We start from the raw sequence: 22025 nt of genomic DNA, 5'->3' as shown, positions 1-22025 counted from the left end.
TTTCTATTATGACTCCAAGGGTTCTGAGAACCAGCTGGGGTGGTAAAGTGGGTGGAAATAGGAATCTTAGTGCTCAGAACATGCATTTCCATCAAGAGCACCCTCAGCAGTTCAGTGGCTGTCCTTGTCTACCAAACCAAGCACCAAATCCAAATCTCCATCTACAAACCCATCCTTTAAAACACATTTTCATAGTCTTCCCATTTCCCCTCCTCCTAGTTTAAGTCTCAAATACCCAGATCCTTTACATGGTGACAGAGTACTATGGGTATTTCCTCCTGAGTTTGCTCTTGTTCCTCTCTTTGTTTCCTTCTCCTTACTGTGTTCAGTATATACATGGTGGCTGGGATTCAAGTTCTTGGCCAACATTCCTGTCTCAGTCATAGGAGCTGTCTTATTTCTCGTCAGGTCTTTTCTATGAACTTCTATCATCCCACGAGATCATTCCAATACATCATCAAGGTGTTGCCTACAGATAAATTCTTACTTTGTTTTTTTAACACTACTTTGAACAATTTAGTATTGCATAGTACGTGAAGTAGGCAAATCACCTAATTCTTTAGTACAACTAAAGTTCACAAGCCAATCACAAACTGTTTGACCCTTCCCAGCAAATTTACGCTCATCTATTTATGCTTGAGGAACTAGTAACTTTCCAGGCGATAGCCTGCCTACAAGTGTATAAAGGCTACAATAGCCTACTGCTCTATGCGAGTATTGATTGCTCATTAAACACAACAGGAGTAGCCAATCTTTAAACAATCATAAACCATCTCAATTGTCTTTTGTGTGCACATGGGTTTGCAAGTACACACCACACACACACACACACACACACACACACACACACACACACACACAAGGTGGAATCCTGAAGACACCCTTTGGTGTCCCCTCAGGAATGCAGTCTACCTCCTTAAAAGAAAATATTTATTTTTGTCATTTCGATTTTTGTTTGTGTGTGATCCTGCATATGTTTTTGGGATCCTGCAGGAACAGTATGCACTCTTAATTGGGGAGTCATATCCTCAGGCTCCTCACCACCCCCTGTGTGACAGGGACTGCCTTGGGCTTAAAGCTCCACCTGCCTTTGTTTCATCACTGCTGGCACAGGTATGCTTTTTTTTGGGGGGGGAGGGGAGATGGAACACAAGCCCTTCTGTCCTTGTGCTTGTAAAGCAAGCACTCTACCACCCTCTAGGTACAACTTCATTTCAAAGGAGCCTGGATCCGCCTCTTGAGTCTTACTGAGTTAAGTCTTACTGGGTTAAAGAGGGCTTAGTGCAGAGGAATATGCACTAAGTGCATTTGATGATGATGAAGGTGCCCATGACAGATGGAAGGATTCAGACATCAGATCTTTCTGGTCACTGGTGAGAAGAACATCCTCCTGCAGCATTATAGTCAAGTTCCACCAAACTAGGCCTGACTGTCCAGTGATGTCTCAAGAGCTGTGAAAACAGTGTCCACATGGAGATGCTACTGAACAGCTTGTCTTCTTTTCTGGTTGCTTAGTTGTCAGCTTCTTTATGATCATTAGGATAAGAAGGACCGTGGAAACGGATTAAGACAGAATTTCCACTTTTGTTCCATTTCACAGAACTGCAAGGAGAAAATGACTAGGTTCTCCATTTGAGAATTCTGAGAACTTGGAAGAAAAAGCTAAGGCAGTGTGTTGAGAGTATCTGACGAGAGAAAATGAAGACACCATTCCCTTCCCAGTGTTTCCCTTCATTCATGCATTGCTGTCTGCCATTATCGTACCTCCACACTGAGAACCCAAACCTAGTGATTTAGGAATCAAAAGTGTAATGTCACCCCCCTCTCTGTCTCTCTGTCTGTCTCTCTGTCTCTGTCTCTGTCTCTGTCTCTCTCTCTCTCTCTCTCTCTCTCGTGTGTGTGTGTGTGTGTGTGTGTGTGTGTGTGTGTGTGTGAGAGAGAGAGAGAGAGAGAGAGAGAGAGAGAGAGAGAGAGAGAGAGAGAGAGAGAGAGAGAGATTAGTTGTAGGGGAGTGAAGATCTATGGCTCTCTAATAGGTGCGCTCACTACTTGTTTTTAGAAAATAGAAACACTAAGACAAGCAGAAGTCAGCCAGCTACTCTGCTATGCTCCCAGATTTCTCTTCTGTGTGTATTTCTTCCCTGGCTTTATGTTAGTTATACTTGGGCAAGAGCAACAATTGGAAATGCGATGTTCTTGATCCCCAGAAAAATTTAGCACAAGCACAACAATTACTCGCCACAAACACTTTATCTTTTTACTGTGGCTTATTTGTGTCAAGAAAGGTTGCATTTCGGATGGGCATGGAGAAAATAGGGACCTTTCTAATCTTTCCCCTTCTACCTCAAGGCAAGCGATCCATTCCAGGTTTTGTGGCCGACTCTGCCTCAGAATTTCGGCGGTGCTCTGGGTAGCACGTTTCTCTCTCTCTCTCTCCCTCCCCTCCTTTCTCCTTCCCTCAAGCCTCCAGCGTCAGTCTCCAGGATTTTCTCTCTTCCTATTTCTAGAAGACTTGCACAGGCTCCCCCAGTCTGTGTGAAACTGAGGTTTCTCCTGGATTCCGTACGTCTCCACGCACACACCTCCCCGAGAGCCCAGCGCTCACACCCACAAACACGCGCGCACACACTCGCGCCGGCCTGTCCATCTCCCTCCGGGGGGAGCCGGCGCGCGCGGTCGGTCCCACCTTCGTTGCACACACACTGGCCAGGCGAGCTCGCAGCGCTCAACGACTCTGCGGCTCGGAACTCGGACCTCTGCTCTGAACGCCCCCACTGTGGTATTTTAAAAAAAGAGGGAGAGAGAAAGAAAAGAAAAGACATTTCGTTGCCTTCTCCTCTTCTCTCACGGTTTTCTACCCGAGCGGCTAGCGGAGCCGGCTGCATTCCCAAGCCAGCCCCGGTTGGCTTGCCATCCTCCATCTGGCTTATAAAAGTTTGCTGAGCGCAGTCCAGAGGGCTTCGCGGCTCGTCCCCTCGGCTGGCGGAAGGGGGTGACGCTGGGCAGCGGCAGAGGAGCGCGCCGCGGGCTCTGGCGGGCTTTCGGCTCCAGGGGCAAGGTGAAGAGCGCACAGGGAGCTGGGGGCTGCCGAGGTGGACTTGCATGTTGCACCATGCCTTCTTGGATTCGGGCTGTGATTCTTCCTCTCTCCGGGCTGCTTCTGTCCCTCCCGGCCGCGGCGGACGTGAAGGCTCGGAGCTGCAGCGAGGTCCGCCAGGCTTACGGTGCCAAGGGATTCAGCCTAGCGGACATCCCCTACCAGGAGATCGCAGGTAAGCGCGGGCGCGGGCCCGGGGTCCCCGCTGCAGCCCCTGGAGGCGGCGGGGCGTCCTCTCCTTCCCCCCTGTTGCTCACTTGGTGCTCACTTTCTGCGGATGCCTCCCGGAGACCCCGCGTCCCCGCATCCGGGTGGCCGAGGCTCGTCCCGCTTCTCCGGCGGGAGGAAGGTGTGCGTGCCGGCCGCCTCATTGTGTGCACACGCGGGAGCACCCGGGTCCCCTCCCTCGTTCGCTCCCTGCGTCTCTGCTCCCGCGCCCCGCTACCTCAGTGACTGGCCTAGAGTCGGGCCGGCCCGGTCGAGCTGGGAACGGTAGAGAGGAGACTGCAAGAGCAGGCAGCAAGCCGAGCGGGGCGCCCATAGCATCCCCCTCGCCGAAGCAAACTTGGGAGAACTGCGGCCACAGTTCTCTCAGCGCCACCGTCTGAGTGGCGCCTTCTCCACTCCCGCCTTCGCGCCGGCCGGCGGGGGCGGTGGAAAGACGCGGAGGTTCCTCTTCTCCAGCTCTCTGCTCTCCAGGTCCTTCCCGAGGACCGAGCGAGCGCCAGGCTCCTGGGCTGGGGACCGGCCACTAAGGGGACACATTGACCGGGCCCCCGGGGTCTGAGTGTTGGAGCCCTGGGGCTGTTGCGGTAGGGGGCGGGAGTGCTTTGCAATCTGTCTGCTTCAGATTTGGGCCGGGCTTTTCCGTTAGGGTGCCCCAGAGCTTCCCCGACTGCGGTTGGTCACTCGGACTAAGGAGAGAACCGGGCCACCCTGCGCGGAGCCGGGTCCCCTGCGTGGCCTTGCGCTCCGGCCCGCTGGCGCACGCGGAGCCAACTTAAGCGAGTGGCCCGATGGGGGCGTTCGTCTCCGGGGTCTGCACTTCGCGCTCGGTGGCTCGCCCGATCCCAGGCTGCCCTTCCTCCGGAGCTCTGGAACCCCCACCCTCTTTCCCCGAGCCCGGGTGTGCGGCCCTTTGGGCTCCACTAACTCGCGCTGCAGCCTGCTCGGTGTGTGTTTTCCGGCTCTTAGCTCCAACCGAACCGGAGCTTCAGCGGGGCTCCTTGAAGGAAACGAGTCGGGGACAGATAATCCTTTAGCTGAGGTGGAACTGAGCTCAAAGAGGCCAAGGGAAGGCTGGAGATGGTGTGAGGGCGCGGGCTGCTTAAACCGAGTAGCTGAAGTCCTAAGTGACCTCAGATCGCTGGATCACCACCAGACTCTGTGTTTTGCCAAAGAACTGGTGGACGGATGGAAAATACTTGGCAAATATCTTTAAAACGTCTTAGTGTTAATACGTTGTGGAATTACTGCTTTCTTACACTCGATCTCCAAACTCGAGGAGTGAGGGTCTTGCACCACAATTAACACATTTCTATCAATTTGGGAATTGCCCAAAGGAAAATAAACCACGCTCAAACATTAGAAACAGCGCGTTGCTTTATGCAGAAGGATCTCTTTTCAACTCACAGCCAGGCGTTCTGTTGCCTGGGTCGAGCAGGCTGGAGAGTCTGTAGTGAATTACAAGATGACTCTAGTCCCCAGGATTTCGCCCACCCCACTCCAGCACTCCCTAATTTGTTAATCAATGACTAGAAAGGACTGTGCCTGCAGCGCCTTAAGTTTCTTAACCCTCCTTCCCCTTTGTCTACAGTTATATCATTCTTTTTAATTAATTGATAAGGATCTGCTTCACCTTTTTAACTCTCCAAATCTCAGGAAATTCAACTTTTAAAACGTTTGGAGTAGAAATCCCTTCTAGGAACTCGTTTTCTCCTCCAATCTGGCCACTTTAAAACTGTATCTTTTAAACACGCATATTTCCCAACATGATTTCAGATAAGATATCTCCAAGAAGGAAAACAGCTAAGTATTTTAAAATTGCATCGGTATTCTTTAGTAGGCAGTGAGACTCCCAGGAGACTAGCGGTGACCCTCAGCGCCATCCGGGGGCCTGACCATCAGAACGCAGAAGCACATTGTAAATAATTTCTGTAGTAACCAATGACTTTGCTGGAGAACATTCCCAGCGGCTGCACACAGGCTTTAGAAGTAGTTTAACTGCAGAGGGTTTGGTGGTTGTATGTTTTTTGTCTTCTCTACAGCCTTATAAATCACAAACTGCTAATAGCTTTGAATTCCTAAAAACACACCCACCTCACTAAACTCACTTAGACCAAGAATGAAGGCCAGCTGAGGACTTTTACCTTGAGCCCAGTGTCACCCACTGCTGGTTGATGGGATATCAAGGTCCATGTTCCCGTGGGGTCAAAGGCACATCTGATAGGAAAATAAAGAACTGTGAGATAACTGGAGAGTTTTTATGGTGGGGGGGGGGAAGAGTATGTTTTTTTCAAAGTAAACTTTACACAGTGGTAAAGTAAATTGCATTTACTATTGCTTTTTAGAATAATCACAATTAAATAAACACATCCGTCCTCTCCTCCCCAGCTCTTGGTAATATTTACATTTAATTATCGAGTATAGGGAAGCTAGTGTGGGATCTATCCTTTCGAAAGGAAAACTTTTTCCTCCTTTGCCGGTTTGCTTGAGAAAGGGCATGCCTTCAACTCTTAGGAAACCTGAATGGTGAAGAAGCACTGTTCATGGTCCAGACTCCAGTTGAGCTGTGTTTGCAAGTAGATTGCTTAGTGGAATACCTGGGAAGTAATAAGGATAGTGTATTTAATCTCAACCTTTTTTTTTTTTTTTTAAGATTTACTCCAAGCTCACAATTGTAAAACAGCCTGTTGTTGCCCTTTCCTCTGAGGGGTAGAGAGATGCCCTCCAGACTGTCAGGGGTCTGTAGGGAATACATAAACTCCAGCTCTGAGGGAGTGTCGTCAAAGGGAGATGTCACCACCAATCTTTACTCAGCCTTGGTTTTAAACCATGTCAGCAGATCAGGGAGACCCTCCTCCTGGAAGATCTCCAAAGGAGCCCAGTCCGGAGAAGGGCCCAGTCAGCGGCCCTTCTCATGCTTGGGAACTCCTGTGGTACAAGGAGTGTTTCCAGAAATCTAGGCAAAAGCCTTCACAGGCTTTCCTTGTTTCCTCTTGTTCTGGGTCCTGGGGAGATCCTAAATTAAGTGCACCCAGAGCTTGGGTAGGGACCTTTTGATAAAGGTTCACACTTCCCTCAAGGCTCAGTAATTCCCCTTTCTTCTTGGTGCTAAGCATCTCAGAGTCTCCTAGCAGATGGCAGCACTTGCTTGGGCTGGGGTTCAGATTAGCTGGAGAGTGCTGGCCTGGTATGTGTGTGTCTCTAGCAACAGACACACACATTCACACATTGATACGTCCACTCTCATACTCACACATAGACTCATATCCATTCATGCACTCACACCCACGTTCACACCCTGAACCCCTGTGCCCCCCCCCCCTACAGTAAAACATATCACCTGGATAAATGAGAATTCACAGAATGTTGTTTTAGGATTTCTTATATTTAGCTTATTTTATATTTGGGCGTAACGTCTTAGTTTAACGTGATTCCTCTTTCCTTATTTATCTAACATAACTTTGTTTAACACTTCATATATAGAAATTATGTGCCCACCACCTATTTATACACAATCCTTAAGCAGGCCAGATGGCTCCGCTGGTTGAAGTGCTTGCTGCCAAACCTAACAACCTGAGTTTGATTGGTGGGACCCACACGGTGCAAAGAGGAAACAAACCTCTTTCAAGTGGTCCTCCAAACTCCATATGTGGGCTGTTGCACCCATGTACACACATGAACATCTGTGCAAAAACAAAATGAATATACAGTTATTTCAAAAGAAAATATTACTTACTCATGTTTTCCAATAAGTTAGAATGCAGCGGATCTCGCCATATTTCATCGATAAAGAGACAACTGTGAAGACTTGAATACAATACCCAGGGTGACTCAGGCAGCTAGTGTGGGGAGGAAGCTCAAATCCAGGAGTACTGCCTTCAGCGTCCACAAACCTCTCACTTGGCCCCTTGTCCTACAGAATTAAGGCCCCAACATTTGTTGAACTCTCACACACAAGATCCGTTCTTTGCCCCTCTTCTTTGTGTATCATGTGTTGTTGCTCAATCCATCCATTCATGTATTCCCACAAGTTGTGAATGCTGAGTTTATGTTGGGTTGCAACATCTATCATTTCCCAAATCATTTTCCAGTTTCTCTTATTGTATTTATCTGGTTACGTAAAGTACATGCATTGGTTTCTTCCAGTGTACTGGGTCTACTAGAATGTTAGTGTAGTCCCAAACATGGAATGTTGGGTTAGTCCAACGAGGCTTATGATAGATCATTACCCAGAGAATGCAAACTAGAGCAAAGTCCTGTTTTCACAGAATAGGATACAGCCAGCATCTTCAATATGTGCTTTACCCTCTTTCTTTCTGAGGTATGTTGAGAGTTGGGGTACAGTTGGATATGAAGAAAGCATTAAATGTCGGGTGGTGGTGAACAGGCCTTTAATCTCAAAACTTTGGAGGCAGAGGCAGGCGCATCTCTGAGTTCGAGGCCAGCCTGGTCTACAGAGAGTGAGACTGAGTTCCATGACAGCCATAGCTACACAGAGATAACCTGCTTGAAACAAACAAATGAACAAATAAAAAAGAGAAAGTATTAAACTATCTCCATCTCTTGGATGCCAATTTGTCAAATATTTATGTCACGATCTACTGTGAAAATAGGTCTTTTTTCATATTATAGTGTTCTTGTGCTTTTAATCCATGTTCTGGCATCAAATATTTATGGACATGCCTTCTTCCCATGCTTATAAATACACACACACACACACACAAAAAAAATAAATAAAAAACCACACACACACACCCCAACAGGCTTGGCTTTATTTCAGTGATCTTAACACATCTTCTTTTTGGTTCACATGTAGATGTCCCAGTAAAATAAGTGAGACCGTGTTGAGCCATTATTACCCCATGAAGCACCTCATTTCAGTCCCATTTCTCTGCCCTATTTGAAGGTTGCTGATCTTTGCCCTCTACTTTGTTAATGGATAGCTACCTCACGTTCTTTGGATGAACAAAGAGAGCTGTAAATGAATTTGCTGAATTTCAATGCTCTTCTTTCTATCCACTAGATGTCTAGAGAGTTACTCTATCTCCAGGTATCAAACCCACCTGAAATCCAGGTTATTAGGAGGTCCTCTCATTACATTTCTTGATCTAGGAGTCAATTGAGAGCATTCCTTGTAAGCAAAGTCAGCTCAGCTGACTTACGAAGAGAATAATCTCTCACTGTTTAAGGACTGACACCCTTGTTTTCCTACATAAGACCCATTTCTTTTAATTGAATTGTCTCTTAATAGTTTGTGCCTAGAAATGTAGGCCACTATCAGGATTGCTTTGAAGCACACAGCATCTTGTCCTTAAAATTGTGTTTGAAAAGATTCTATTCCTTTATATAAGGACATAAGTAAAATAAGTAATATTTAAACTTCTGGACATTCATAAAACACAGGATTGTCCTTTCCTGTTATATGACCTATTCTGTAAAACTTAAATAGTAAAATAATTGTTGATAAATGATTTAACCCCAGTTTCTGTCTTATTTAAACATAAACGCTAACATTATACAATTCTTCCATAATTTACATCTCTCTGAAGAGTTCTAGCAAGGCTAGAGATTTAGAGCTGTCCAGCCAGCATAAACAGCTGTTTTGATATTTTCTAAATCTGGATGTTACCTCACTTTCCCTGCCAAAATCCACTCTGCCATATCTTTTCATGCATAGCTTAACTGTAAGTGGTGTAACAATTATCTAACGCTATCTCATTGCCAGTGCTTTAGACAGCACCGTCTGAAAGGTATTGTCAAGCCTGGTGTGGTGGGCCTGTAATCTCAGCATTCAGGAGGTTGAAGCAGGGGAAGCTCGAGCTCTAGGCCAGCCTGGGCTACATGGTGATGCTCTGTCTTAAAAAAAAAAAATCAAACAAGAAAACCAGAAAACAACCAACCACACAAGAACAAAAATGTTTAAATCTCTGGTTTGGAAAATGTGAAAATAAAGGAACTCATAGTGGTAAGTCATGGATAAAATTTTCTAAATTTTAATAATCTGGATGAAAATGGGGTTTTAATGACACCTGATTACCATTATTCTTGAAGTCTTGGGACAGTGACAAAGAAAAACAGAAGTGATTCTACCTTTGAACAGCATCTCGTTTACCAATGACTCCAGGCATTTGTCTCATTTAAGCGATGAGTATTTATTGTGTATGGTGCTGTAATAATTCCCTGTGCTTTGTGCTTGGTCTGCATTTCCAAGGAACTTTGATCCTGGCAAAAAGAAGAAGAAACTCAGGGCAGCCCTGAAAACTTAGTAATTCCAGATGAGACGAGGGAGGAGCGATACAGGCAAGCAGACTTATGGGATTGGTTCACCTAGACGGAGGGCCTTAGGTGTGCATCGGTAAGGGACTGCAGTGTGACCTGAACCATGGGCAGTTATCAGGAAGGATGGGGACAGTGGAAGGCTCACATATGACATGTCCATGAGAACGCTGGAAAACATGAGAATTCCAGAACCCATGGTCATGGGCTGCGGTGAGAAGAGATGTGTGAGAAAGAAAAACCAGGGAATTAGAACCTGAGGGCTAGACTAACAACATGAGGGGCCCAAAGATAGACCCCTGCCTATTAGCCCCGTGTTTATTTGCTTGGCCCTTTGACCGAAATGTTTACAGGTGCTAAACTTAAGGTTTACATACTTCCTGAGTACAAATCAACTAAGGATGGGGTAGGGGACAGGTATGAGGCAAGGGGGTGGGAGGATGGGGGTCGTTTTACCTACTTAGGGCCTGTCTACCTAGGATCCCATGTAAGTTATGCCTGTCCTGCTTGCCATGGCTGAAACAAACTCTGCGAAGAGAACCCTAAGATGCTTAGAGCCCTATCCTATTGTGAAATTCCACGTGTGTGTGCTCATACACACACCACATGCACACACATACACAGGATATTTTGCTCACCCTGCCTCTGCCCCAGAAGTCCCTGTGACCTCCTGCCCTTCTACACGGTGACTGTTCAGTGGGGAAGAACTCATGCTTGAAAGGACCGACTTCTCTCCCACACAACCTTAGTGACCATCTGGGCCCTGGAATACTTTGAACTCCTTATTTAGGCTTTGCCCTTTAATCTGAGAGTAGTAAGGGACCCTTGGAGAAGGATTTCCATCAGCATTGGCCATGGCTTTGACTTCTTTGAGAGAAATTGCCAGAGGGGAAGAGCATAAATACCAGAAGAGAGGAGCTACCATCTTGAAAGAGAGTGGCGAAGGTGAAGTAGAGGAGGAGTCATGAAATGTTGAGCTTAAGTGGGTCCTGCCTGGGATTATTAGTCGATCCAATTTAACTTTCACTGTGAGATTGCCCATGGACAGTGTGGCTGAGTAGGTGGGAGGGAGAGAGCCGGGGAGAGGGAGATTCTGAATAAAATGAATGCCCGGGAAACATTCACTGACTTAGCAAGGCAATGTCAGTAGTTTGGCATAATTTATCTGTTATTTTTTAGTGGATACAAAGCTCCCTATCATCAGTAAGGCAACAGAAGATTGTTAACAACATCAGAAATTTTTCAATTAGGGTTGGATGAGTTATTAATACTCAGAAAACATCACCAATCACCAGGTAATCAACCATGCACATCACAGAATTTCATTCATAGATTTTTGTTTTTACACCATGGTAGTGTAAAAACAATTTTAAACCTTGCAACAAAACACAAAACTATATAAATTTTATCGTCTAGGATTTAAAGCTTGTTTTGGGGATCATGTAAAGTTCAATGGTCTTTAATGATTATTAGAACAGGAATCAGAGACTGGAGTGTTCAGATAGAGGGAGAAGCCTTGAAGGATGGGCAGTGTTTGTCAAGGGAGTGGCGAGAGAGAAGGTGGAATTCAGGGTGGAGTGGATGGCGGGCGGGCGTCTAAAGGACAACACAGACAGGAATTTATTTGGAAGTGATGAAAATTATATTGAACAGCATGGGTGGAGTTGGATCTTTGGACGTCCTCAGCTGAATCTGGCAGGAATTAGGTCATCATCCTGGGCTGTTGGCACTGAAGTCTCATGGAAGTATTATTTTGGAGGGTTGAGCACTATGAACAGGATGGATTTGAGAGGGGAATTCTTTGGGGCCCAGTGGGAGAGGAGGACAGTTGAGAGGCTGCAACAGATCCTGAAGAAGGAAGGGGACAGTTCCAGAGGAGGGTACGGGGAGAAAAGAAGGGACAAATGTGGTCATCACAGAACAGAAAAACATAAACACTAACTAACTAAAAGGAACTGAAAATCTTGACTGAGCCACACAACGGTTCCAATACAAGCGGGTCCTGATGAGGAACAGAAGGAGAGAGAACATGAGAAAGAAAGTCAGGACCGTGAGGGAACCTCCACCTGGCGATAGATGAAGAAAATGACTGAGCCCCACATTGGAGCACTGGACTGAGCTCCCAAGGTCCTGATGAGGAGCAGAAGGAGAGAGAACATGAGAAAGAAAGTCAGGAACGTGAGGGGTGCGTTCACTCATGGAGACAGTGGGACAGAACTAATGGGAGATCACCAACTCCAGTTGGAATGGGACTGATGGGTCATGCGACCAAACCCATCTCTCTGAATGTGGCCAACAGTGGGGGCTGACTGAGAAGCAAAGGACAATGGCGCTGGGCTCTGATTCTTCTGCATGGACAGGCTCTGTGGGAGCCTTCTCAGCTTGGTCGATCACCTTCCTGGACCTGGGGGGACTTGGGAGGACCTTGGTCTTAACATAGAGTAGGGAACCTTGATGGCTCCTAGGCCTGGAGAGGGAGGGAGGGGAGGTATGGGTGGAGGGGAGGGGAGGGAAGGGGGAGGAGGAGGGGAGGGAAGGGGGAGGAGGAGGGGAGGCGATGGAAATTTTTAAATATAAAAAAATAAACCATGAAAAAAAATAAAGAAGATGAACCATTGAAAGCCTTTGCCTGAAGTAACCTGCATCTGCTGAAGTACTTTTGGCTGCAGGTCATGGAAAGCCCCACCTCGTTTGGTTTATTCAATCATTTCTTCAGACAGCACCAGTCCCAACATAGGGCAGGCAGGAAGAAGTGAGAAGGAAGTATGTTGGTTCTTGGGAATTCCAGAGAGCCCGGGTCATCTTAGGAGGGGTCCATGGAGTCATTCGGAGCATCCATAAAACCTGTATCTCTGTGTTCCTCAACATTCTGCACCTTACTCTCTCCCCATTGCCTCCCTCCCTTCTGGAAGTTATCACCATATGCTTCCAGAGTAAGAAGCCAGGGATGCGGATCAGAGCTTCTCTGTGAACGACATGTGCTGATACCACTGAAGGGCTGGCTACACCCAAATGTCTGGGTCCTGTCTTGCAAGTGTCCCATTGAGTTGGACCAGGTCGTGCCTACAAATCTGTATTCAGGAATGTTCCGGGATGAACTATTGTTGGTCCTCTCATCCTTGAGTCTTTTAACGGTGACACTAAGTTCTGTGCAAAGTGGGTTTTAAATGCAGACTCCTGCCAGCCCAGCACAGTTAAATGTCAGATGATATTTTTGTGATCTTTTTTACCTGATCCATCAGGAGAATACTCCGATAGTCTAGATTGCACTGTTTAGCTCTCCATATTTTTTTTTAAAGATTGTACTATAGCCATCTGGGGAAATCGAGGCAAACAGTCATCTTCTCTGTGCCTGGAACCAAAAGGACTTTCCTGGCTGCTACCAATGACCTGTCATCATTAGTAAAGGAACTCTTTGTGTTGTTTTAGAAGAGGAAATAGGCAGCAGAATTAGAAGTTTTTTTTCACTGTGAGGTCCCCATATTTCCTTGCTAAATTGGCATGCTTTCTTGGGGCACATATGAGTCTTATTATATGCGTCCTTTTATCTGCTCTTGGAGGAATTTTGTCCCCCTACCTTGTCTTTGAGTTATTCATAGGCTGGCCTCCAGGTACAGATCTGGGTTCGTATGGAAAGAGACTGTATACGGAGCCAGGCCTTTTTCATGTTTGAATGTATTTAATTCCAGATGAGCAGGTCCATTCCAGGCTTGCCCACCAGGACTGCACCGTTTCATCATTGGCCCGAGAGCACCCCCCATTATAGTTCTTGGACTTTGAAGAGATTGCCTTCGTCCTACTGTGCCCCCAGGACAGTGGTGACGCAGGGGCCGGTGTTCCTCCAGGGATCCCAAGCAACTCAGGTGTAGTGACTTTGAGGCAACTATTTCCTTTGCAGGGGGAAAAAGCCTTTTGAAGTCTTCTGGAAAAGGATGAAGACTTTTCACTTATTTTCTTAATGGGCCAGAATAGCTTAAAGTCAATAACACGTGCGAAGTGAACTTCAAAAAGGTCGCCATGCACGAAACATAGCTACATACCAGGGAGAAGCTTTAACCTTCATCTGCAGAAAGTCGAAAGGAATTATTGTCCCATAGCTGTTTGGTTTTCCTAATGTTTTTCCATAGTCCTAATGATCGATGAAACAAAGTGTAAAACCTGCAAGTGCTAATGTTTTGTTTTGATTTTCCTTCAAAAGGCCTAACCGGTCTATTTTCTTGAAGTTCAGTGTAGTGATTGGCTGTAAAGGAAACAAGAGGTGGGGACTAACTCGGGAAACAAGCCAATCTTGTCACACACCTCCCAGATCCCTTCATACCAAGACACCGATTTCAGAAGACAGAGGTTTAAGGAAGAAGTAGTCACCTATAAACAAACCGAGATTTCTGCAGTGACCCCTGTTTTCCGTTTGCCTGATAAAGGGTTCCAAAGCCTGTAGAGCGCCACCATTTGAGGAGATGGAACTCACTCCCAAATCTCTGGTCACCTCTGTGGAAGTTCAGGCTCCCTGGCCGTGTTTGATTGGTGATCTCTTAGAACGCCTCCAGCCATTGACGTGCGTTGAAGTTGGCACAAGGCGTTCACATTTACAGTGTCAAGGGCTAACGTGCGAAAATCTTGTTTTGTGGTTTTACTGCTCACGTGATCACCTGGCGTCTCCTTCCGCACGCTTTCTCTTTCAGAGACCCGGGGATGTTAGGCTTCTGGAGGTCAGGTAAAATGTTCAACGCTTAGGCTGATCTTGTTATATGAGTGAAATGAGGAATATATTCCTTCCGCTTAAATTACCACGTGGGTCCTCTGAAGGCCAGTCCAACCTACTGTGAAGTAGCGTTCAGAGTGACGGGCCTGGGTCCTCTACCTAGATATCTGCTAGGAGGGTTGTTTTCCTACTACTGCTTCCTTCTCTGTCAGCAAAACCATAGCCTGGTGATATTCCGGCATCATTTACAGATATTCTTCATGTACTTTAACAGGAGAGTTAAAAGGCATACAAATGCCTTTCTCTGCATTGTCAGAGATGGGTAATGTATACACACATTCAAACTGGAGTTAAAACACATTAAGTGAATCTGAGGATATTGTGCATTTTTTATTTTGTTCTTAACCAAAAAATATTTAACACATGAATTTGAATCAGTGTCACAGTCGGGGTTATGGATGTAAAAGTAATAAATGTCATAGGAAGTCACACACACTCAGAGCAACTATCATCTAAACGGTACTTTCTTCTTCACCTAGAGTCTATTCTGATTGTATAGAAGATTTTCAGTGGACCAAAGTTGTCTATCTGCAGTCTCATTGCTTAGAATGATCTCAATCCTATGTGGTAACCAAGGCTGCATTCTGTAGCTGGAATGTGACTTCCTACTGCTGAAAAGGCTCTAACTTGTTTTCAAATGGATTTTAACCTTTCTAACCATTAGTTCATAAAGCAGAACTCCTGTAAAAACTATTGTTAACCCCCTGAAATACTTATATTTTCAAAAATGTAACCTTATGTTTGAAGCAAAGTTTTAAGATGTTTTATATGTTATAGATGCACCTGAAGCTGTTTGATTTCAGGGGTGGAGGGGAGAAATTGAGCCTGTTTCACAATTGCTGTAATCTGGGAAAGCAGACAGTGGACCACATAGGCAAGAGCGGGCTTTGTGCAGCCCGACATTTCCGAAAGCTATCTTCATTCAGTGTGACAATTCGGATTTTAACCTAATTAAGCATTAGAGAGAACCAGTGTCCAAAGAGATAAGCCGGAAGGTTGCTGTAAGTCCCAAACTGCTGACAGCTTCCTGCACTGCCAGAGAGCACGGTTTGGGACATCTGCAAGGTGCCGCGGACGGCCAGAGGGAGGCTCTCCTGCGCAGCGCCTGCCTGCCGCTAGGTGTACCACCTTCAGCTGCGTTTCAGCCTGGTTACTGTGGAATTGATTTTCATGGCTCATGACAGAAACTGTTTTCAGCCCACGAGGAGAAGTGGCTGAGGCTGATCCTTCTCACACAAACAGCAAATTGCTCCATGCCTGCCGTAGCTTTCAAGGTCTGTTACCTTAAGGTTCTAATGGCCTTTTAACAGTCTTTCCAGCTGAGTAACAGATGTGAAGCATCCTGAGTTTTGAAAGCACACCCCCAACCCTTACCTCCCTGAAAGAGTCTTTTTTTTTTTTTTTTAAATATAGACATTGTACAAGTACCACATCCTAGGATCTGTTTAGTAGTGTTTTAGATTTGAAAAACAGAAATGAATCTCAAACATATAGAAAGGGTGGTAAATCTGCCACGGTATTGGCCTGTCTCATGTTGCTGCCCACCAGGAAGTGAGGTCAGAGTACAATGCTCACTGTCAGTGGTAGCCCTCTGAGGTAATACCCAATCATGGTTTTAAAAAAAATAATTTATGGAATGAATCCTGGGATGCTTCTAACATTCCTTATAAAAAAACATTGCTTTGTTTTGGTACTGAAATTCACAATACCATTTTCAAAAACAGAACATTTCACTTTTAGAATTCTTCCCCATTCCCCTTGGTTTCCCTTTGTGCTAGTCCATGTGTTCTGTCCTCTGTTGCTTAAACATTGGAAATGTTTCCCAAATGGGTAGCTGGGTACTCTGTAAAGAGAATTCCAAGGCCAAACTTGAAACGAAGAAAGTTGGGTTGTGTCGAACTGTAGGCTTTTCCATTTTTAGCATGCATACAGGAGCGTTCCCCTTGCTTTCTCTGACATCTGAGAGTGTGCTGGAATGTTCACTTTGCAATGGGAACTGGAACCCCGAAGAACAGATGATTCATCTCCCTCTCTCCAGGAACAGGCTGCCTCTTAACCTGCGCTTCTCATAAGAATAGTTAGCAGTAAGGATGTGAGCTGCTACCATGTGCCCAGAGCGTGAAGATATTTGCAGTGCCAGCCCATGGGGAAGGCATGGGGTTTTCTCATCTCCTTCTCCACCTCACTCCTGTAACCCACCCATCCGGTTTGCTCAGGAGCGCCCCTTGTGGGTGTTAACAACAGCAAAGCCAATTTAGTGTGATAGACTAAACATTGGTCGGATCAGTGTGACCTCTGGGAAAGCATTTGCTGTGGTGTCATGGTTATGCAAAGACCAGCTCCTGTCGTGACCTCCTCAGCTCTTTCTGAATCTGCGTGTGCCTCCCTTTTTTTTTTTTTTGGTTTTTCGAGACAGGGTTTCTCTGCAGCTTTAGAGCCTGTCCTGGAGCTAGCTCTTGTAGACCAGGCTGGTCTCGAACTCAGAGATCCGCCTGCCTCTGCCTCCCAAGTGCTGGGATTAAAGGCGTGCGCCACCACCACCCGGCTCCCTTTTTTTTTCTCACGTGCAGAAATAATAGGGTCCCTACCTCTCATTGGTGCAACTGAATTTAATGGTCATAAGAGTCCTTGCAAGCTCCTGAAACATAGTCAAGGCCAATGGAAACGCCAAACAGCACCCAGAAGATAAGACAGACACTAATCAGGGCAGAGAGGGTGGTCTTCTGTGTGTGTGTGGGAGGGGAGGTGGCCTTCTCTCAGCTCCAGGCCTTGCTGCTCTACACAGTGACCCCCAGGTGTGTGTACTTCGTGAGTGGCTTTGCCCAGCTTGAGAAATACCAGGTAGCCATTAGCCCATTTCCTGAAATATTCACCTTTTGTTGTCCTTTCTAGGCTGGAGGTCTCCTGAGTCACTAGCCTCACTTGCCTGGCCTCTGGCCACCAGCAGCCTTGTTCACGTGGTACAGAAAATACTTTCAAAGATTTGCTCTTTCTTCTCTTTAGTCTTCAGCTTGGAAATAGACAGGCCAAGTTGCGTCTGCCATGCCGCCTCAAGGGTCCACTGTAAGCAGGAAAATCTTATGGTTGGCTTTGTCTGGTTATTAATTTATTTTTTTAATTGGAATAATAACTGTTCACATGTATGGGTACAGTTTGACAATTCAGTATACATGCACAATGTGACGTTATCAACTCAGAAGAAAGCCAACTTTCCCATCTGCTCGCGTCTTTATTATTTCTCTGCACGGAGAGGCTTTGTGAACCTCTCTTCCGGCTCTCTGTAAGTGATGATAGTAGGAGGGGAAACTATACTCACCGTCCTGTGATAGAGAACACTAGGATGCATTCCTCCCATCTTTATATATTTTGGTACCCACTGTCCCTCTTTTCTCCCTTGCCCTCCCCTTTCCTGGTAGTGATCAGTATCCCATTCAGTTCTATTATGGTCTACTTGAGATCATTTTCTATCTTTTGTGGTTTCCATTATGAAATAGAGTTTGTTATTTGTCATTCTGTGCCTGTCATTCCACTTCACATCAGCCCCTCCACCCACTTCCAGACATTCTGCTGCAAGGATGAATAACATTCCATTGTTTATATACTTACGGAATTTTCTTTATCCATGTATCCATGGCCGGGTAACTTAATTGATTGTATATTTTGTCTTTGTCAATGGTGCTTCAATAAACACGAAATGTAGGTACATTATTTCAATAAGCTAGTTTTTGTGTTCTTTGACTACGGAGTCAGAACTTCTGGATTATTGGAAGTAGTAGTATTTTCTGTTGCATCCTAACTAGCATCTGTTTGTGCTGGTTTGAGAACAGCCCTTCTGACGGGTTACCTCAGTAGCTTGGATTGACATTTTGCCTTTTGATTCTGGGTACCCCTGTGTTCCCATTTACCCATTGGTAATTTTAATTTGTTTGATCAGTAGTGTTCAAATTTGGGAGAAAGAACCATCTAAAATGCTGGCTGAAACATGGGATACTGGTCTCTAATTTGAATATTTCCAATTCAGTAGAGCAGGGAAGGGGCTCCTGAGTCAGTCCTAAGACGTTCCTCAGAATGCTGGTGGCCTTTCTGTGGGTACATACTTTGTCAACCACCGTCTTAAATCCTCAGCCCAGTTTTCTGTGTTCTCCAGAGCCCTCAGAATAAATACAGACGTCTTAGTTCAGCATCCAAGAACCCAGCCGTCTTTCTAACTTATTTCCAAGCATGACTCCTCTAGAAATTCCTGTCTCATAAAAGCTCTTTCCCCAGACTGGCTTCTCTTTGAGCTCTGTCCTTCCCTCACGATCTTCACAGTGCTCATCTGTTCCCTCCACTGTCCCACCAAAACAAATGGAAGCTAAGTTCCCTCACCAATTACTCTCCAGCTCCTCCAAACTCAGTGGTCCAAGGATTACTTAATTTCCCGTTTCATCCCTTGCCAGCCTTCAGTCACTGGCCCCTTATTTTGGTAATAATCAAGCTCTATTTCTACTATTTCTTGTCTTCTTTAAAATGAGGGCACTTATTTTTTTTTCCCATACTTGGCCCTGAGTTTATCAGAGGACACTCCTATGCAATTTTGCTTTTCCCAGAGCACGGTGCTTTAGCATAAATGACATCAATAAATAATTAGCTATTCACTGGTAGGTATTATAAGAAGTGTTCTTTTCTTCCTGCTGGGCAAGACTTTTTAGACAATTTCAGTACTACTAAAACTAAGTTGGTGTAATATAAAGACATTCTTATATTTCCTCTGGAAACTTGGTACCCATAAGCTATGTTTTGCTCAAGGCAGTGGAAATCAATTTGGAAAGTGTAAACCAGCAGAGTTGACTGCTTGGAACAGGGAACTCGTTGCTTTCATTTGGTGTGAAGAATAACCTGTCTCTCAATGAAGCGGTTGCTGCAAGTTGGTATGTACCTTTTAAACATGCTTTTTAGAAAGAGGATGGTGTTGTATTTCCCTCATCTCTGACAATAGCTTTTGAATAGTAGGGAAGATTGGGAGAGTTAAATATAAAGAGTAGTTTAAGTGACAATGGTATTGCATTGGAGGCAGAGGTTGTTGCTAAGAGCGACCCTGACTTGACAGAGTCGGCTGGGCCGAGGCATGAAGCTATCAAATGGCCTGCTTCTGGCAGTGGTCTATTATGGTGGAGGCTCTGAGAATGACATTGTGCTGCTGGCATGCATACAGGAACAGTGTGCAGTTCTGTGAATTCCGTTGGGCCTGTGCCTACTTACTGCCTTGTATATATGTTCAGGAAACATTTATTTTTAATTGTTGTTTTAAAAGAGAGGTACTTGAAGTTTTCATGCCCTGACAGTCCACACAGCAGTGAGGATAAATGCAGATGAAGCCTGGCAGTGTGTTGAGCAGGTGAGGGGCTGAGGCACCGAGATGCAGGGGAGGGGTGTGGTTCAACCCCTGAGAGGGAGAGGGGAGGAGGAAGGACAGCTCCAGCCAGCTTCTGCGTGGTTGGTGACATTTTTTCTTTTTGCACATGAATTAATTTAAATTTGTCCTTTTCTAATGAAGGATTTATTTATTTTTGTTTTACATGTATGAGTGTTTTGCATGTATGCATTGCATGGAGGGCGGAAGATGATGTCAGATCTCCTGGAATGAGAGTTACAGATGGTGGTGATCTGCCTCTTGGGTGCTGGGAACTGAACCTGGGTCCTCTGGAGGCCTAGCCAGTGCTCGTAATCTGCTGAGTGACTTCTCCATCTCTCCAGTCAATGCCCCACCCTTTTTGAGACAGTGTCTTACTATTTAGCCCCTAGCTGGCCAAGAACCTTCTATGTAGAGCAGGCTTCTACCTTTTCTGCCTATCTGCTGGAGGCGAAAGGGGTGTTCCATCTTGCCTGGCCCTAAATGCTCTTATACATAGTGCAAGAATTGTACTTAGTAAATACGGAAGTTAAATGAATGTCCTCTTCAATATATCATCTTTCTAAACTTGCTAACAAATGTACAGCTCTTGGCGTTTTTCAAGACTGGGCCAAACTCATCTTTGGTGCTGTCATTGAACTTGAATCTGACCATAGCAGACTATGTGAACCTATTGATGAAGATGCTTGACCTCAAGTTATCTTTGTTCTCATATGTCTAATAATATTTCCAGGTGAAGTTTTGGGAAATAACCAGTATTTACTGCAATTGATCATCGCCACTAAACATTTACTTTTAAATGGTTCTAATTCTACCCATATGCATATATTCTTCTTCTAAATTAACTCAGAATGTTGTGCATTTAAAAATTCATAGGCATTGCCGGGCGGGTGGGTGGCGCACGCCTTTAATCCCAGCACTCGGGAGGCAGAGGCAGGCGGATCTCTGTGAATTCGAGGCCAGCCTGGTCTACAAGAGCTAGTTCCAGGACAGGCTCTAAAAAAGCTGCAGAGAAACCCTGTCTCAAAAAAACCAAAAAAAAAAAAAAAATTCATAGGCATTGTACTATCCCTGGTGTGTGCATGCATGCAGTTGTATGTGTGTGCTGTGTGTGCACTGCGTGTGCACATGTATGCATGCGTGTGCATGCTTGCATGTGTACGTGTGTGTGTGTGTGCTGTAGTATTGAATTTAGGACCACATCCAACTTTGGGTTACTTTCTTCAAGTGTTCATGTTGCATAAAAAAGACACAGATATTTTGATACTTTAAGATGACACCCATGATGTGGCTGATATATTTTATTTTACACTTCTTGTAGAAGGAAATGGAAAAGGGCTGTTTGTGTTCTGATCTCTTTTGTTAGCTTCATCATGTGGATGGGCTTGAGCAGCGTCAGACAACAATGAGGTGAAAATAACTTGGCTTGGTTCGCGCTGGGCATCATCTGCCTTGGTTTAGTTTTGAGTTAGTTCTGTGTTTTCTATCACATTTGAAAGTGTGAGTCTAAGCTCTTGTGCTGTTGCAGTTTGCACATGAAGATGCTTGAGACAAGCCCTAGGATTATAGGAGAGAAACAAGGATGCTTGATAACAACCAACAGAGTTTTCCTGTCACGGAAATCCTTCCTTCCCGTGTGGAGAAGCAAACACTCCCTCGCACAAGCAGCAGCTGCAGAAGAAACCCCCAAGAAGCCAGAACACACTAATCTCAGTTGTAAAACGTGGTTCTGTAGCTCAGCAGAGATTTAGCTGTTTCTGACGGAAAGATCAAATCTGATTTTAAAATGAAGGTCTTTAAAAGCAAGTCTCAAGAGAACCTTATTTCTAGTGCTGGAGGAGAAGCCGGTACTTTCAAGTCAGTTTCGCTTCCAAGAGCTCTGCCTGGGCGCCAGATGATGGCGTAAATCACAAACAATCCCACACCAGTTTGGAATTATGATTAATAGAATGGTTATTTAGTTAAAGGGGAAGAAAACTTACAGATAACCGTCCCAGACAACAGCCCTCTGCGCAATCAGGAAGGAGCCTAGTCGTCAGAAGCAGAGCCGGAAGCCATGAGAGCGAGCGGAGGGAAGTTGGCCGCATTTTTTAAAAGAGAGACCACGCCCCAATGGCTGGTATCTCAGCGGCTATTGGCTGAAGGAGCAGAAGGAGCTCCCGCAACAAGAGTTCATCTATGGTCTTTTACCTCCAACTTGCTTCTCGAAAAAGAAATCATTGTTTGAAACCATTACTTTTACACCCAATGGCTAGCCTACAGATTTTTTGAAA

The 22025-nt window shown here is 45.5% G+C and overlaps 1 protein-coding gene across 1 annotated transcript in view; it reads left to right on the top strand.

Annotated features, from left to right (window-relative positions):
* The first annotated feature begins 3017 nt into the window (after positions 1-3017).
* Positions 3018-22025, top strand: part of Gpc6 (glypican 6) — a 1031356-nt gene continuing 1012348 nt past the window's right edge. The window contains exon 1 of the mRNA XM_038310301.1: positions 3018-3272. Within this exon, the coding sequence (XP_038166229.1) occupies positions 3113-3272 (160 nt within the window). The 5' untranslated portion in view covers positions 3018-3112. The remainder of the gene's footprint in view (positions 3273-22025) is intronic.

This window comes from Arvicola amphibius, chromosome 13 (assembly GCF_903992535.2).
Source record: "Arvicola amphibius chromosome 13, mArvAmp1.2, whole genome shotgun sequence".
Taxonomy (NCBI): domain Eukaryota; kingdom Metazoa; phylum Chordata; class Mammalia; order Rodentia; family Cricetidae; genus Arvicola; species Arvicola amphibius.
This window is presented reverse-complemented; position numbering and strand designations above follow the sequence as displayed.